Source organism: Giraffa tippelskirchi, chromosome 1 (assembly GCF_054371585.1).
Source record: "Giraffa tippelskirchi isolate mGirTip1 chromosome 1, T2T-mGirTip1v1.2.pri, whole genome shotgun sequence".
Lineage (NCBI taxonomy): Eukaryota > Metazoa > Chordata > Mammalia > Artiodactyla > Giraffidae > Giraffa > Giraffa tippelskirchi.
In genome coordinates this window covers 115,232,380-115,247,961 of record NC_137275.1, presented here as the reverse complement: position 1 = coordinate 115,247,961, position 15,582 = coordinate 115,232,380, and the positions used below count along the sequence as shown (strand labels likewise).

Genomic DNA, 15,582 nt, shown 5'->3' with positions numbered 1-15,582 from the left:
TTAGATTTGTCCTGTGATATGGCATTGAAGACTTCACAAATTAGATGAATCAAAATGCCGCATTCCATCTGCCTGAAAGTTCAGTACTACCAGAACCATAGAAATCAGTACACAATTTTGTAAAGAAACTGGTATTTGAAAAGCGAGTAAAAGCACTTCAGACAAAGAGAAGTACATTGACCATTCAGTTCGTCATATGCTCTGTATCAAAAGCAAGATTTTTCTAGCAGCCAGAGAGGGAAACTAGGAAATCCAGGTAAAAGTAACTGTATTTACAGAGCTTGAATGGAGTAGTAAACATGATGGGAGAGTAAAATCTGTAAATTATTATTTTTTTGCATAAAAAAGTTGCCCAGATCTTCCTCACTGCATCTCCCATTGAGGCAGGATCAGAAGACAGGTCGGGTTGAAGGGCATACCCTCAGGAGCCTGAGACTATAGAGTTTTTCCACCAATAGGATCACTGCCACCGACTGTCTCTTTCATCTCTTTCACAGTCACTATTTCCTTATTTTTACTCAGAAGCCCCCCCTTTTCCTGGCCAAGAAACACCCAGATTCCAAATGACTCAGACTCCTATTCAATTTCTTTACAAATCAGACCTTACTAAGATTTCCTTTATTATGGTTAATGGCTTCACAAGGGGTGTTTCCTTCAAGAAGGAAGAGATTTTGCACAGGGAAATAGCCCATTTCACATATTTATAGTCTTCTCCTTAGCTAGTTTTAATGGTAATATTGACTGTGAGTAAACATGGATGATACGTGTGCAGTATTTGTATAAACACTTTGTTTCAATTTATCTGATGCAAGGTCAAGCTCATTATGTTTTTGAGAAACTAATCCTAGAAAGAAACTTTGGAGGATGTTCAGTCCAACTTAGTCAGCAAATGAGAAAAAGTAAGCTTTAGAGTGATTATTTTATTCAAGATAACTAGTCCATGATCAAGGCAGAACTAGACCGTGGGTGGCCTTCTGATCATGATCCCAAGTTGGTGTTTACCACTTTGAGGTCATTAACAAAACAGCATGTATGGTTACATTAAAAAGAAATGTTCAAAAGGAAAATATTATATGGGTGGCAGGGAAGTGATTTTTAAGATGCTCTCAAAGCAGATGTTAACAGCCAACAAGCAGGTGCAGTCCAGCCCTGGATGTTCTTGGAGGCTTGTGAGGGAGTCAGATGTGAACAATCAATTCGCTATGCTAGTCCCTCATTTCTATGCATTTAAATGGTCCTGGGGCGGCCTTAACTCTGTACCTACAGTCTCTTTCATAGATAGCATGAATTGCTTCATTTTCTTGGCCTTATTTTTGTGATTTGTTTTCAGCACACAGATAGTATCCTGAAACATTCTTCTAGAGTATGTAAAGATAAGGCAGGGGGAGTAATTGTTCCCCCAAATTAGAGTTGACAACATGGATAATTTAGGATGTTAAAGTTTCAAGTACCATGTATTTTTGTTTTTGCCTTTTTCATCACAAGAAATAGAGAGGAATCTGGGGCATGATGCATATTTAAGCTAAAAGGACAGTCACTCAACACACAAAGGACTTTTTCCTGACAGTCTTGTTATTACAGCTCAGAAGATGTTGCTGTTTTATATTCAACTTCCATTCTGGTTAAAGAAGGGCAATTTGTTCCTCTTCAAAGGTTTTTGAAGGTTTTCAAGACAGATTTTAAATATTTTGGCTTTTAAATTATGCAATTTTTTCCCCAAAACTTTGAAAGCCAATTCAGGATCAGTTCTCACAGTTCCAATGCCAAAGGAAGATTAGTAACAACTCACACAGATGATTACAGCACCTGATAATGTGCACTTTGGGAAGTCAGGCGTTACATACAATTTGAACACAAATACAGAGAGCCTTTAAAAAAAAAAAAAAACTTTTACAAAAGTCACCTTTGTCCCACTTGAAATTACCCAAGTCAGAAGCTGTGCCTCTAGCCAGTGACTCTGTAGAAATAACTATGGAGTCAGCTTCATGATAAAGATCCTGTTTCCTAATTCAAAAAGTCTGAATGCCAAAGATAAAAGCTATCTCATTTTCACTTGCTTTTAAGAAACTGAAAATGATGTTTAAAAGTATATGGTAGAAAACTGACCTTATATACCATGTGTATAAATATTGATAGATACAGGTGTTGGAAAGCTGATCTTTGATTACCATGCAGCATTTTCTGTTGGGAAATATGGCTGACAACCCTGGGTGATAGTCCACTGGAGACTGTGGTTTGAAATCCTGCATCAACCCAGAACTGAGAAAGGGAAAAAATATTTTGAAGAAAAATCTAAAGGAAAGAAAAGAGTATTTGAAAAGCTTGCATACAAAGAATTCACCCTCCTACATTGACTGGGTCCCTTGCTGGGTCCCAGATACAGTGCTCAGCACCTGGGATGTGCTGGTGAGCCAGACAGACACAGCCTGACCCAGTCGAAACTCAGACTACTGGTGAGGGGAGACAGAATTAAATGAGCAATTACAACAGGGTGTGGCAAGTCTCCTGGCAGGGCAGAGCTTCTCAGCCTGACTGCACAGAGGATCATGTAAGGGCTAATTAAGCTTAAACCTCTGGGAATAAAACTCAACTCTTTGTGGTGGTGCAGATGCTGCATAGGTGATTCGATGGGCAACCAATCTGGGGGATGGCACAGGATGCGCAGGAGCACGTGTTCCCAATGCTCAGAAAGTGTCGGCTACACACGCCTTGCTGGGCTCCACCCTCAGAATCTCTGAGTCACAGGTCTAGGGTGGAGAGAGGCAGGAGTCTGCCTTTCTAACAAGCACTCAGGTTCATGCTGTAGGTTTGGGGACCACCTTTTGAGAGTTGCTGAGGTAGTAGCGATTATTCTATCTCAGGGAGCTGATCTGGGTTTCTGGGAGAAAGTGAAATTTCAGGTCAACTTAACGGACAAGGAAGTGTGTGATGACACATGAGCATGAGAGTTAGTGTGCAGGGTGGACACGAAAAGCTGGGAGGAAATGTGTCCCTGGGACAGAGACGCAGAACAGGGTCTGGAAGCTGCTCTAGGGGCTCAACCAATGTTCAGCATAACTGGCTTTGGCCAGGCCATGGGGTCAGCATAGCTCCTTTCCAGAGTCCAGGGTGTATTTTAAGAGTCATGAATAATTAGGGACAGAATGTGGTCAGATTTATGTTTTGAACTTGCTGTGATTATGTTTCTGGACATGTGTTGAAGGTGGGCAAACTAGAGAAAGTCTAGCAAGGAGCAGTTGCAGTCTTCGAGTAAAAAAGATGCTACTACATAGGTGGTAGCAGTGGGGAGGGAGAGAAACCGACAGATTTCAGAGGCTTGTGGGGCAGACTAAATAAATAGGACTTGGTGATTGATGTAAGCTGGAAGTGAAGGGGAGGAGACAGCAATGAAATCTGGGTTGCATTTTGTTACTGGGGGTTACCAATGTCTTTCCCACAGTGGTCAGAGTGGGAAGTGGTGGAAAGGTTAGGAATTTGGACACACTAGTCTGGGTGTTGGAGATCAGGGGAAGGGCATTACCAGCATAGAAACAACATCTAAGGACATAAGGACACCCAGGAGGACTTGAGAGGGGCAGAAACGGGAGACACGGGTCACAGGTTTCACGGCTGAAGCTGAGACAGTCATATCCAATGTGGAATAAACAAACACTATTCCCTCACATGTGTCAGAAATGGGATTGAGTAAATGAGTTAAGAGGGAATTTCTGAGCAATCTGCATGTGGATGACATGAGATTCACCCTCTCGTTCCATCTGATCGAGGTGCCCTTCATCTCCTTTCCCTTCCTTGTGGCTGGGGGACCCCAGGGGGACCCCTGCAGGCTGCGACAGCAGACCCAGGCAGGGTGGTCACTGGGAGAGAAGGAAGCTTCACCGGGACCCTGAGTTAGACTTCAGGCCATGTTCAGTCCAGCTGCAGGTCTGCTCTGGCTTGTGAGGAAGCACTCCATTCCTGAGGTCATAGGCTGGGGGTAGCGAGGTGATGCAGGTAATGGAGCGCCTCTTTGTTCTCACACATACATATACTTGCAAGGTTTGCAGCACACTTTTTGTCACCTGGCTTGAGTCAGTACCAGCAACCATAGAGGACATGGGCTTAAACAAATTTTCTCTGAAGGGAGTGATGGGGAGAATGGATAGTTAGGGAGTTTGGAAAGATCATGTACACACTGCCACATTTAAAATGGATAACCAACAAGAACTTACTTTATATCACAGGGAACTCTGTTCAATGTTTTGTGGCACCCTGGATGGGAGGAGAATTTGGGGGAGAATGGATACATGTATATGTATGGCTGAGTACCTTTTCTGTCCACCTGAAACTATCACAACATTGTTAATCATCTGTATATCCCCAATATAAAATTAAAAGTTAAAAGAAATGTCTGAAGCTTCCCAGGTGGCGCTAGTGGTAAAGAACCTGCCTTCCAATGCAGGAAACATAAGAGACACGGGTTCCATCTCTGATTTGGAAAGATCTCCTGGAGAAGGAAATTGCAACCTACTCCACTATTCTTGCCTGGAGAATCCCATAGACAGAGGAGCCTGGTGGGTTATAGTCCATGGGGTCACAAAGAGTCGGTCACAACTGAAGTGACTTAGCACACAAAAAAAATGTCTACTCCAAAGGAACTTAATAGGGATGTGATAGATATTTTAAAGTCCAGCATCTCTGAAACAATACAGCTCTAAACAACGTAGTTGAATATAAATTGTATACACATGAGTTAATACTGATGTAAAAACTACCCCTCACTTGTCTTCTGACCCAGCATACCCCCTGCCCGACCCCTGCCCTGCCAATTCCCTGCAACACACACACTCTGGGTCCCTTCAGAGGTGAAGATAAGCAAGTTATTTCTGCTCCTGTTTTGAATGACCTATCCATTTAAAATGTTAAGACTATGCTGCAATGATTTTAAAATATCTTTCTTCAGACTTGATACCTTCCTTCACTATCAAACTTAGGGTGGTGAAAATTTCAATCTGTAGTGTTAACCCACTCTGTAAGATTATAGTGTGCTAATTAATAAGCTGTAACACAGTCTCTACTAACTGCCTTCTTATTCATGTGTTACAAGAATAGAGTGAATTAAATAAAAGGAAAAACATTCTACTTTTACAGTTGTTTGTCTTTTCACATGGGGGAGAATCTGATCTTTATCAGCTCCTGAACAGCTTAAAGTGGTGTATGGCATCTGTGTATTTCTCCCCCGCTAAGGTGGACTTGATAAATCTTACTTTGGTCAGCGCTTTACTGTCAGAGTGTTCATCAATAAGGGAGCTGGAGGAGACTCAACTGCCAGTACAGGGTGCTGCTCGTACACCACGTGTTCTCTGGGAAACAGCTCTGCTGCACATCCCTGGGTGATGTCACAGGATTCAAGCCAGAAAGAGAAAGGAGACAAACTCTTACCATTGTCATTACCCTGCTTGATCTCCTCTGCCGTCCGATCTATCAACACGTACAAGGACCAGACCACGCAGGTGATGGCAATGACGTGGAAAGTGACAGAGCAGAAGATTTTCCTCCTTTCGCTTGTGGTCATCTGCAGTTTCTCCCACTGCAATCATAAACCAATTAATTACACACAATTGAATCTCCAACCAGGAAATCTTGCTCCCCATTTATATCCCAGGCATAGGTCATGAATGGAGAGAAACCATTAGATAGTTGCCATTTCAGATGACACTAAAATATTCAAGTAAGTTTTCATGTTTGAAAAGATCTACAATCATAAACTGTGGAGTTGTAACTTAAAAAGTACATAGTAAAACAGAAACAAGAATATTTTCCTATTCTCCAAATAAGTAGTTCCTTGTAGTTTCCTTTTCTGTAACATGAAGGGGACAGTTTTAATATTATACAATTTTCTTTTTTTTTTTTTATAAATTTATTTATTTTAGTTGGGGGCTAATTACTTTACAATATTGTAATAGTTTTTGCCATACATTGACATGAATCAGCCATGGGTTTACAAAAACATTTCGGCTCAGGTTCCTACATATTACTTCTCTGTGGCCCTAGGTTATAAGCAGTCATACATAATCTCTCCTTGGATTAATATATACCCTGACACAGTGTTGCATTCTCTTTTTTATTTTTTTTTTTTATTTTTTTATTTTTTTTTTATAAATTTATTTATGCTATCCAAAAGTCTACAAGCAATAAATGCTGGAGAGGGTGTGGAGAAAAGGGAACCCTCTTACACTGTTGGTGGGAATGCAAACTAGTACAGCCACTATGGAGAACAGTGTGGAGATTCCTTAAAAAACTGGGAATAGAACTGCCATATGACCCAGCAATCCCACTGCTGGGCATATACACCGAGGAAACCAGAATTGAAAGAGACGCGTGTACCCCAATGTTCATCGCAGCACTGTTTACAATAGCCAGGACATGGAAGCAACCTAGATGTCCATCAGCAGACGAATGGATAAGGAAGCTGTGGTACATATACACAATGGAATATTACTCAGCCATTAAAAAAAAAATGCATTCTCTTTTTTAAATCGGAGTATAGTTGCTTTACAATGTTGTTAGTTTCTGCTGCACAAGGAAGTGAATCAGTTATATGTATACATAGATCCCCTCCCTCTGGGACATCTCTCCCCCTTCCCTGTCTCATCCCACCCATGTAGGTCATCACAGAGCACTGAATTGAGCTCCCTGTGCTACGTAGTAGTTTCCCACTAGCTATTTTACACATGGTAGTGTATATATGTCAATTCTAATCTCCCAGTTCACCCCCACCCTGCCACCATGTCCACAGTTCTGTTCTGTACATCCGTGTCTCTATTCCTGCCCTGCAAATAGGTTCATCTGTACCCTTTTTCTAGATTCCACATGCACCCAATGTTCATTGCAGCACTATATGCAATAGCCAGGACATGGAAGCAGCCTAAATATCCATAGACAGATGAATGGATAAAGAAGGTGTGGTATATCTATACAATGCAATATTACTCAGCCATAACAAGGGATTAAATTGGGTCATTTGTAGATACATGGGCTTAGAGTCTGTTATACCAAGGGAAGTAAGTCAGAAAGAGAAAAACAAATATCATATATTAATGCATGTGAATGTTGCATTCTTAAATGTGTAAATTTAACAAGTATTTGAATGGCTGAATTTTATCTGTGAGAGAGTTAACATCCATCACAACTTTCCTCCTAGAAGACAAATTTTATCCTCCAAGCAATGGAAGAAAGTCAGCTGCAGCCCCTTTCAGCACAGTCTTGCTTGTCTGCTCCCACCACTGTCACAATCGCTATCCCTGAGGTGCATTCCTCAGAAAGTCGAGGGCTATCCCTGAGGCGCACTCCTCAGAAAGTCGAGGGCTGTGCCTGAGGCGCACTCCTCAGAAAGTCGAGGGCTGTGCCTGAGGCGCACTCCTCAGAAAGTCGAGGGCTGTGCCTGAGGCGCACTCCTCAGAAAGTCCAGGGCCGCTTCTTAGTCAGCAACAGAGGGAGGGCCACCACTTGTATAGCAGGAAGGAAGTCAAGGAGTATATGAGGGAACATGTCCATGATTTATTTTGAAGTAACAAGCTGTCAGATGAAATTTTTACTATCAAACAACATTTTAATGCCTTGACAGTTACAGTATCACTTCATTACCATGTTATAATTTGATCTTTACTTTTCTTCACATATTTCTATAGGAAAATCAAATCATTATGATCTTATTATATCGTGAATTTTTTTTCGGCAATTCATGATTGTTTGCATTCTTTTTTAAAAAATTGAAGTATAGTTGATTTACATTGTTGTGTTAGTTTCAGGTATAAGCAAACTAATTCAGATATATATATATATAATATTATATATATATATATTTAATATATATTCTTTTCCAGATTCTTTCCATCATAGGTTATTACAAGATATTGAGTATAGTTCCCTGTGCTATACAGTAAGTCCTTGTTGATTATTTATTGTATATATAGTGGTGTGTATATGTTACTCCCAAACTCCTAATTTATTCCCTCCTCCTCTTTCCTCTTTGGTAACTATAAAATTAATTTGTATGTCTATGAGTCTATTTCTGTTTTGTAAATAGGTTCATTTGTATCATTTTTTAGATATCACATATAAGTGATATCATATGGTATTTATCTTTCTCTGACTTCACTTAGTATGATAATCTCTAGTTCCACTTGTGTTACTGCAAATGGCATTATTACGTTCTTTTTATGGCTGAGTAGTATTCCATGTATCGGAGAAGGCAATGGCACCCCACTCCAGTACTCTTGCGTATGGAATATTTCCATATATATATGTGTATATATATTTATGTGACATCTTTATCCATCTATCTGTTGATGGGCATTTATGTTGTTTCCATATCTTGGCTATTAAAAATAGTGCTGCTATGAATCTTTACATTTTTTATTTATCATGCTCTTGCTAAAGCAGAATCCTTAGACTCTCATAGCCCCACCCCTTCCCCAACCCACCTCGCATGTCATAAAACCCCGTAAAGCCCTGGCTCTGCCACCAGCTCTGAGACACGAGTGAGCCTCAGTCCCCAGGCCCAGGTGCCTCATCCCCCTCAGAGGCGGAGAGAGGTGGTGGAGACACAACCCTCTCCTTTTCCTTTACCAACAGACTAAGCCCGTGAGGGCTGGCACCATGCCAGGTAAGGCTGCTTTCCCACCTTCCTGGCAGAGGTGACATGGACTGTTTCCTATGAGCGAGATGTGAGTGGCTATCTACTGGGATGCTGAGTTTTTGCCTTCCTGACACAAGAATTGCCCCTTTCTCCTTCATTTTCTTTTCTTTGCTGCCTGGAATTCCCAATTAATGGTAGAAGTCCTAATAGTCATCTTGCAACCTTGAGGAAAAATCTTGAGAATTAGAGAGACCTCAGCCCATCAGCCACAGCTCACCTCTTGCTGCCACACATATGTGAGGGAAATAAAGTCCTGTCTGAGCCACTACTTCTCAGGACCCTGCTCTTCACTGTCAAATGCAATTCCTGATAGAAGCAAATGAAACCTCCTAACTTCCCTTCCGGTCTGAACATTAATGTCATATGACTACATGTTTGTGACCCCATGGACTGTAGCTTGCCAGGCTCCTCTGTCCATGGGATTTTCCAGGCAAGAATACTGGAGTGAGTTGCCATTTCCTTCTCCAGGGAAATCTTCCCAAGCCAGGGACTGAACCGAAGTCTTCTGCATCACAGGCAGATTCTTTACCACTCAGCCATCTGGAAGCCCATTCCTCTCTTACTGGCCAGTTACCACAGCATTTCCCATTCAGGGTCTGTTAGATCCAGTTAACCTAATCTTGGACCCCTTCTCATCAAGCTATATTTTCTCTGTTATTCTAAGTAAGTAATGGAGAAATCTTAGTAATGAAACTAGGGGAAAACCAGATGCTTCAATCTATCTATAGAATCTATTTTTAATTAATCAACATTGAAATGAGAAGATTTCAGGGCTTTATATCACAACTTCATATCACAGGTGTGAAAGATTATTTTTGAAATTTCATTGTGTTATTTTATTGATTTATTGTGATATTAATCTAAATACTGTGTGATTATGGACTAGAACATTATTCATTTGGCAACAGCATTTCGTGATTTAATAACTATTTCTTGGATTACCTCAGTATTTAATATAAAAAGATAAAAGTGCAGGATGGTGCACAAAGGCAGCTTTATATGTTCAAATTTCCTAAATGTTCCAAATGTTCCAAAACCTTCAGTAACAAAATATTCATAAAAAATCAACCCTCCGTTGTAAAGTTCGCTTTGGGGAGGAAAAAAAAAAAAACACGCTTAAAAAGCGGGTCTTTTTTTAATCTAAGGAGCGTTTTGATGATGTGGTTGGAACACATTCTTCAAAACTGCTGCTGCTGCTGCTGCTGCTACTAAGTCGCTTCAGTTGTGTCCAGCTCTGTGCGACCCCATAGACAGCAGCGCACCAGGCTCCGCCGTCCCTGGGATTCTCCAGGCAAGAACACCGGAGTGGGTTGCCATTTCCTTCTCCAATGCATGAAAGTGAAAAGTGAAAGTGAAGTCGCTCAGTCGTGTCCGACTCTTAGCGATCCCATGGACTGCAGCCTACCAGGCTCCTCCATCCATGGGATTTTCCAGGCAAGAGTACTGGAGTGGGGTGCCATTGCCTTCTCCTTTTAGTTCTAGACAACAGTAACTCTGAAGCTGTCACTTCCTAATCTCAGCAGCGTTTTAAGGAGAAGTGGAGTGTAAAAGGACCATCAAACATTGCGATTATACTTTCCTTTATAAATCCTCACAGGGACCACCCAGGAATTCACCCGATGCTGCTGCTGCTGCTACTAAGTCGCTTCAGTCGTGTCCGACTCTGTGCCACCCCATAGATGGCAGCCCACCAGGCTCCGCCGTCCCTGGGATTCTCCAGGCAAGAACACTGGAGTGGGTTGCCATTTCCTTCTCCAGTGCATGAAAGGGAAAAGTGAAAGTGAAGTCGCTCAGTCGTGTCCGACTCTTAGCAACCCCATGGACTGCAGCCTACCAGGCTCCTCCGTCCATGGGATTCTCCAGGCAAGAGTACTGGAGTGGGGGTGCCATTGCCTTCTCCGATTGCACACCACTAAACGCGATACCATGGCGCCCTCTTCCTGACGGTCACGTCACTGCATGTGGTACCCAGCAGAAGGCATCATCAGAAATTTAATCCATTTCATGAAATGTTCATCCATCCATATCTTAGAATTTTCAAGTTTATGTATATATAAATTATACACATATAATTTATATATGTGTGTGTGTGTGTGTGTGTGTGTGTGTGTGACTGGATACGTTGTGCAAGCCCCCACATTGAGAAATGGATCAAGAAGGCAAGGGTAGAAATCTTATATTAACAAACTTGTCATGAAAGGGCAAATACTAATTTATTATTTAAGATGCTGAAATTCAATACAAGTTCACAAAAGATTTGACAGCAAAGGGCTAATATGCACAAATGCACTTAGCATCAGAGCTCCCCCTCCTAATTTAATAAAATAACGTGTGCTTATGCCTACAGACCACGTGTCCAGTGTGGGTCCCACGTCCCCGCCCCACCCTGGAAGATTAAGAGGCGCCCTCTCGGTGCTCAGTTTTAAGGAGACCCGTCTCTCCAGGGGGTCTCAGAGGAGCTGGTGGAAGTGACCAGAAACAGTAAGGCGGGAGGGGAGCCTGCATATTCTCTCAAGTGCCCAGGGCTCTTTCCCCGGCAAGTCCCTGCCCTCCTCGGTCCATGCACTTAAGTTCACCTGCAAAACCAGCTGCGCAGTCTTAGCGCTTCAGACCTCGCTTTCTTTTATAGGATACTTGGGTCTCTGGCACCTGTTTTACTGTCCTTAGCCTTTGGTCCCTTATCCAGAGCCTTCAACGACAGAAAGAATTGAACAGAACTCCTTTAATCAACTTAGAAATACACAACTAGATTAATCTGAAAAGATTTCCAAATTGGAATCTAAACTGATGCAGACACGGTTTCTGTAAAATTCTCCGTTTGTTTTAGCGAGATGAAACTGAGCATTTTCTAATTTAAATTACTTGTATTTTCATTCTGTCCTAATATATAAATTAAAAAAAAAAACTGCCTAATAAGAATGTTTTTAAAATTTTTGTACCGGTGAAAAGTAAGGGCAGCTTATTTGTATGATATCAACATACACGAGATGGGGGGCTACTTTACTAAGTCCATTTTTTTTTTCTTCCTTGACACAGCCCCACTGCTTTTTTCAAGCTTCCTAAAGGTAATATGAGCCGGAATTTCAGCGTCTGTGTCGTGATAACGCAAAAGCCACCAGCAGAGGGCGTCGGCCCACCAAGCCCCTGGTTGCAAGGTGATTTTCCAGGGTCACCAGAGATTCCAGAGTCCCCACCAGCGGCTGGCAGGCTTTCTCGGTCATTTCAGCAACCCAGACTAAATGCAAAGGCACATTTTAACTCTTTAAAAATTTCCGACCCTGCTTATCATGTTATGGTGAAGTTTTACCACAGCTGAATGAAAATAATATTTGGAGCAGCAGGTTTAGTTTGTTACATTATCTACACGCCCAGTGAGCCTCCCTCCTGGCTCAGTGATAGGTAAGCAATCTGCCTGCCAATGCAGGAGATGCGGGTTCAATCCCTGGGTCAGGAAGATCCCTTGGAAAGGAAGTGGCAATCAACTTCAGTATTCTTCTCTGGAAAGTCCCATGGACAGAGGAGCCTGGCAGACTACAGCCCATGGGGTGGCGAAAGAGTCAGATGTGACTCAGCAACCAAGCATCACCACCAACAGCACACCCAGAGTGACACATTGTGCCAGACAGTCTGAAACTCGGAGGGAGTTTGCGGCTAAAAGACTGACCAAATTCCTAGAAACCCCCTTGGTCTAGGACAATGGTTCTTTTTTAAATTTTTAGTTGTTTTTTTAAAAATTGAAGTATAGTTGATTTACAATGTTGTATTAATGCCTGTTATATAGCAAAGTGATTCAGTTATGCACACACATATATATTCTTTTAAAAATATTCTTTTCTATTATGGTTTACCATAGGCTATTGAATATAGTTCTCGGTGCTATATAGTAGGACCTTCTTGTTTATCCATGGGCCAGTGGTTTTTGAAGAGGTTCTTCAGGCGCATCACCATCAACATGGAACTTGGTTACTGCTACATTAATCAAAGAAGGAGGCCATTTGGCTGAGGTGGTTCAGTGCCCTGGTGCCCACATAAACAAACCAAAATCTGAGCCTCTAAATGCCTCAAGGTTGGTAAATAGAAACTTAAGGACAACTAATCCCGATCAGCCAACTAGGCTTTAATCATGAGCCGATTCCTAATCTTCTTGCTTGGTTTCTGCACTTTTTCTGCAGCTCCTGTGGGTGGCATCTCCTAACCACTTTCAGTGTGGTGCTGCCCAATTCAAATGAAATTTTGTTCAAATGAATTCTTAAAACTTTAAATAAGCCCCAGTTTATCTTTTACCATTAGAAATGAAATATTTGCATGCGGTGTTTCACCTGGCCTTCAGGTGATTCTGATTCAGGATGGATTTTGAGACTCCCCCTGCACTCCCCCTGGTCGATGTCACTGGGCAGAGCTGCATGGTGACAGCAGTGGGGTCAAACTAGAAGCAGCACTTGTCACTGCCTGTCATTAACTAATCAGCAGTCCAGGGAAGGAACACCAACAGACCGGTTTTGTTACCTGGCTGTGATGCAACTATTTCAGGTTGAGTGAAAAATGAAATTAGCCAATTTGTTTGACATAAAGTCATTTAGACTTTTAAATAAAGCCCTTTGTAGTTAACTTATTAATTGCTAAAACATAATTTCATGTTTCAGATTAGTGTTTAGGTACTTGAGACTGTATAAAATCCAACTTTATTAGTCACAATTTCAAATATTTTGTGAGAGGACCAAATGAGAGACTCAGTATTTATGAGGACTAACTTTTTTTTTTTTTTTTACATTTTAGTTTCAGCTGAATTCAAGGTGTTACAAATAACATGGATATAAGCTGACAAACAAAATACAGTTTGTCAGACTTTAACAGCAAAGCAATCTTGAGAATGGTTCCTCTGGATCTAATATATTAATACCTATGATAAATGACATGGAGATAGCTGAATTGCTGTATTTCCAGAACTTTCTGGAAGTGCTTTAAGGTTGACAGTTATGAGGAGTAACTCTTGGGGCCTTAAGGAGTCCCCAAGTTCACAGATATGCCTATGGTAATCATTTCTTCCTAGAAATGTATTAAAGAACACTAGAAGAAAAATGTAATCTCTTCAGGCTTTTAATGATATTTATTAATAGTACCAATTTCATGATGGCTAGGAAATAAGTTAGCCAGCTGGTCAAGTCCACTGGCAAGATAAGGCACTCACACCAGACACCAGTCAGAAAGTGTACACGATGCCAGCTTGTCTCTCAACAGAATGAAAAATTATCATGTACATGGATCGTCTGGCTTTCTCACTAAAGTCAATACCTCAAATATGACATCCATAAATGTTCTGTGAGTCTATGGCAATCTCCTAGAAAAACTCTCCCTCTCCCATAGTTCACTGTTCCCTTTTGATCCACCAAGAATTACTGTGCTGTGCTAAGTCACTTCAGTTGTGTCTGACTCTTTGCAATCCCACAAGGCTCCTCTGTCCATGATATTCTCCAGGCAAGAATATTAGATTGGGTTGCCATGCCCTCCTCCAGGGGATCTTCCCAACCCAGGCATCAAACCCATGTCTCTTACATCTCCTGCACTGGCAAGTGGATTCTTTATCACTAGCACCACCTGCCTCACCGCCCCCCCCCCCCCCAAATGACTACTCCTGGACATCTTTCTTGTCTTTTCATACTGTTCATGGGATTCTCAAGGCAAGAATACTGAAGTGGTTTGCCATTCCTTTCCCCAGTGGACCATGTTTTGTCAGAACTCTCCACCATGACCTGTCTGTCTTGGGCCCTACATAGTGTGGCTCAGTTTCATTGAGTTAGACAAGGCTGTGGTCCATGTGATCAATTTGATTAGTTTTCTGTGATTGTGGTTTTCATTCTGTCCGCCCTCTGATGGATAAGGATAAGAGGCTTATGGAAGCTTCCTGATGGGAGAGACTGACTGTGGGGAAAACTGGGTCTTATTCTGATGGACAGGGCCATGCTCAGTAAATCTTTAATCCAGTTTTCTGTTGATGAGTGGGGCTGTGTTCTCTTCCTGTTGTTTGATCTGAGACCAAACTATGGTGGAGGTAATGAAGATAATGTCGACCTGCTTCAAAAGGTCCTGTACACGCACTGCTGCACTCAGTGCCCTGGGACCCTGCAGCAGGCCAACACCAACCCACGCCTCTGCCAGAGACTCCTGGACACTCATGGGCAAGTCTGGGTCAGTTTCTTGTGGGGATCACTGTTCCTTGGGGTCACAGACCTGGGAAAGGTCAGTTTCCATTCCGGTCCGAAAGAAGGGCAATGACAAAGAATGTTCAAACTAGTGCACAATTGCACTCATCTCACACACTAGCAAAGTAATGCTCAAAATTCTCCAAGCTAGGCTTCAGCAGTATGTGAACTGTGAACTTCCAGATGTTCAAGCTGGATTTAGAAAATGCAAAAGAGCTAGAGATCAAATTGCCAACATCCGTTGGATCATAAGCAAGAGAATTCCATAAAAACATCTACTTCTGCTTTATTGATTATGCCAAAGCCTTTGACTGTGTAGATCATAACAAACTGTGGAAAATTCTTCAAGAGATATGAATACCAGACCACCTGACCTGCCTCCTGAGAAATCTGTATTCAGGTCAAGAAACAACCATTAGAACCAGACACGAAACAACAGACTGGTTCCAAATTGGGAAAAGAGTACGTCAAGGCTGTATATTGTCACCCTGCTTATTTAACTTATATGCAGAATACCTCATGAGAAATGCTGGGCTGGATGAAGCACAAGCTGGAATCAAGATTGCCGGGAGAAATATCAATAACCTCAGATATGCAGATGGCATCACCCTTATGGCAGAAAGTGAAGCAGAACTAAAGAGCCTCTTGATGAAAGAAGAGAGCAAAAAAGCTGACTTAAAACTCAACATTCAAAAAACGATGGCA

The 15,582-nt window shown here is 41.8% G+C and overlaps 1 protein-coding gene across 3 annotated transcripts in view; it reads right to left on the bottom strand.

Moving 5' to 3' along the window:
* Positions 1 to 15,582, bottom strand: part of MARCHF1 (membrane associated ring-CH-type finger 1) — a 444,124-nt gene that overhangs the window by 7,458 nt on the left and 421,084 nt on the right. For all 3 annotated transcript variants that reach the window (XM_081563691.1, XM_081563818.1, XM_081563751.1), the window contains one exon: positions 5,419 to 5,566. In XM_081563691.1, the coding sequence (XP_081419817.1) occupies positions 5,419 to 5,566 (148 nt within the window). The remainder of the gene's footprint in view (positions 1 to 5,418; positions 5,567 to 15,582) is intronic.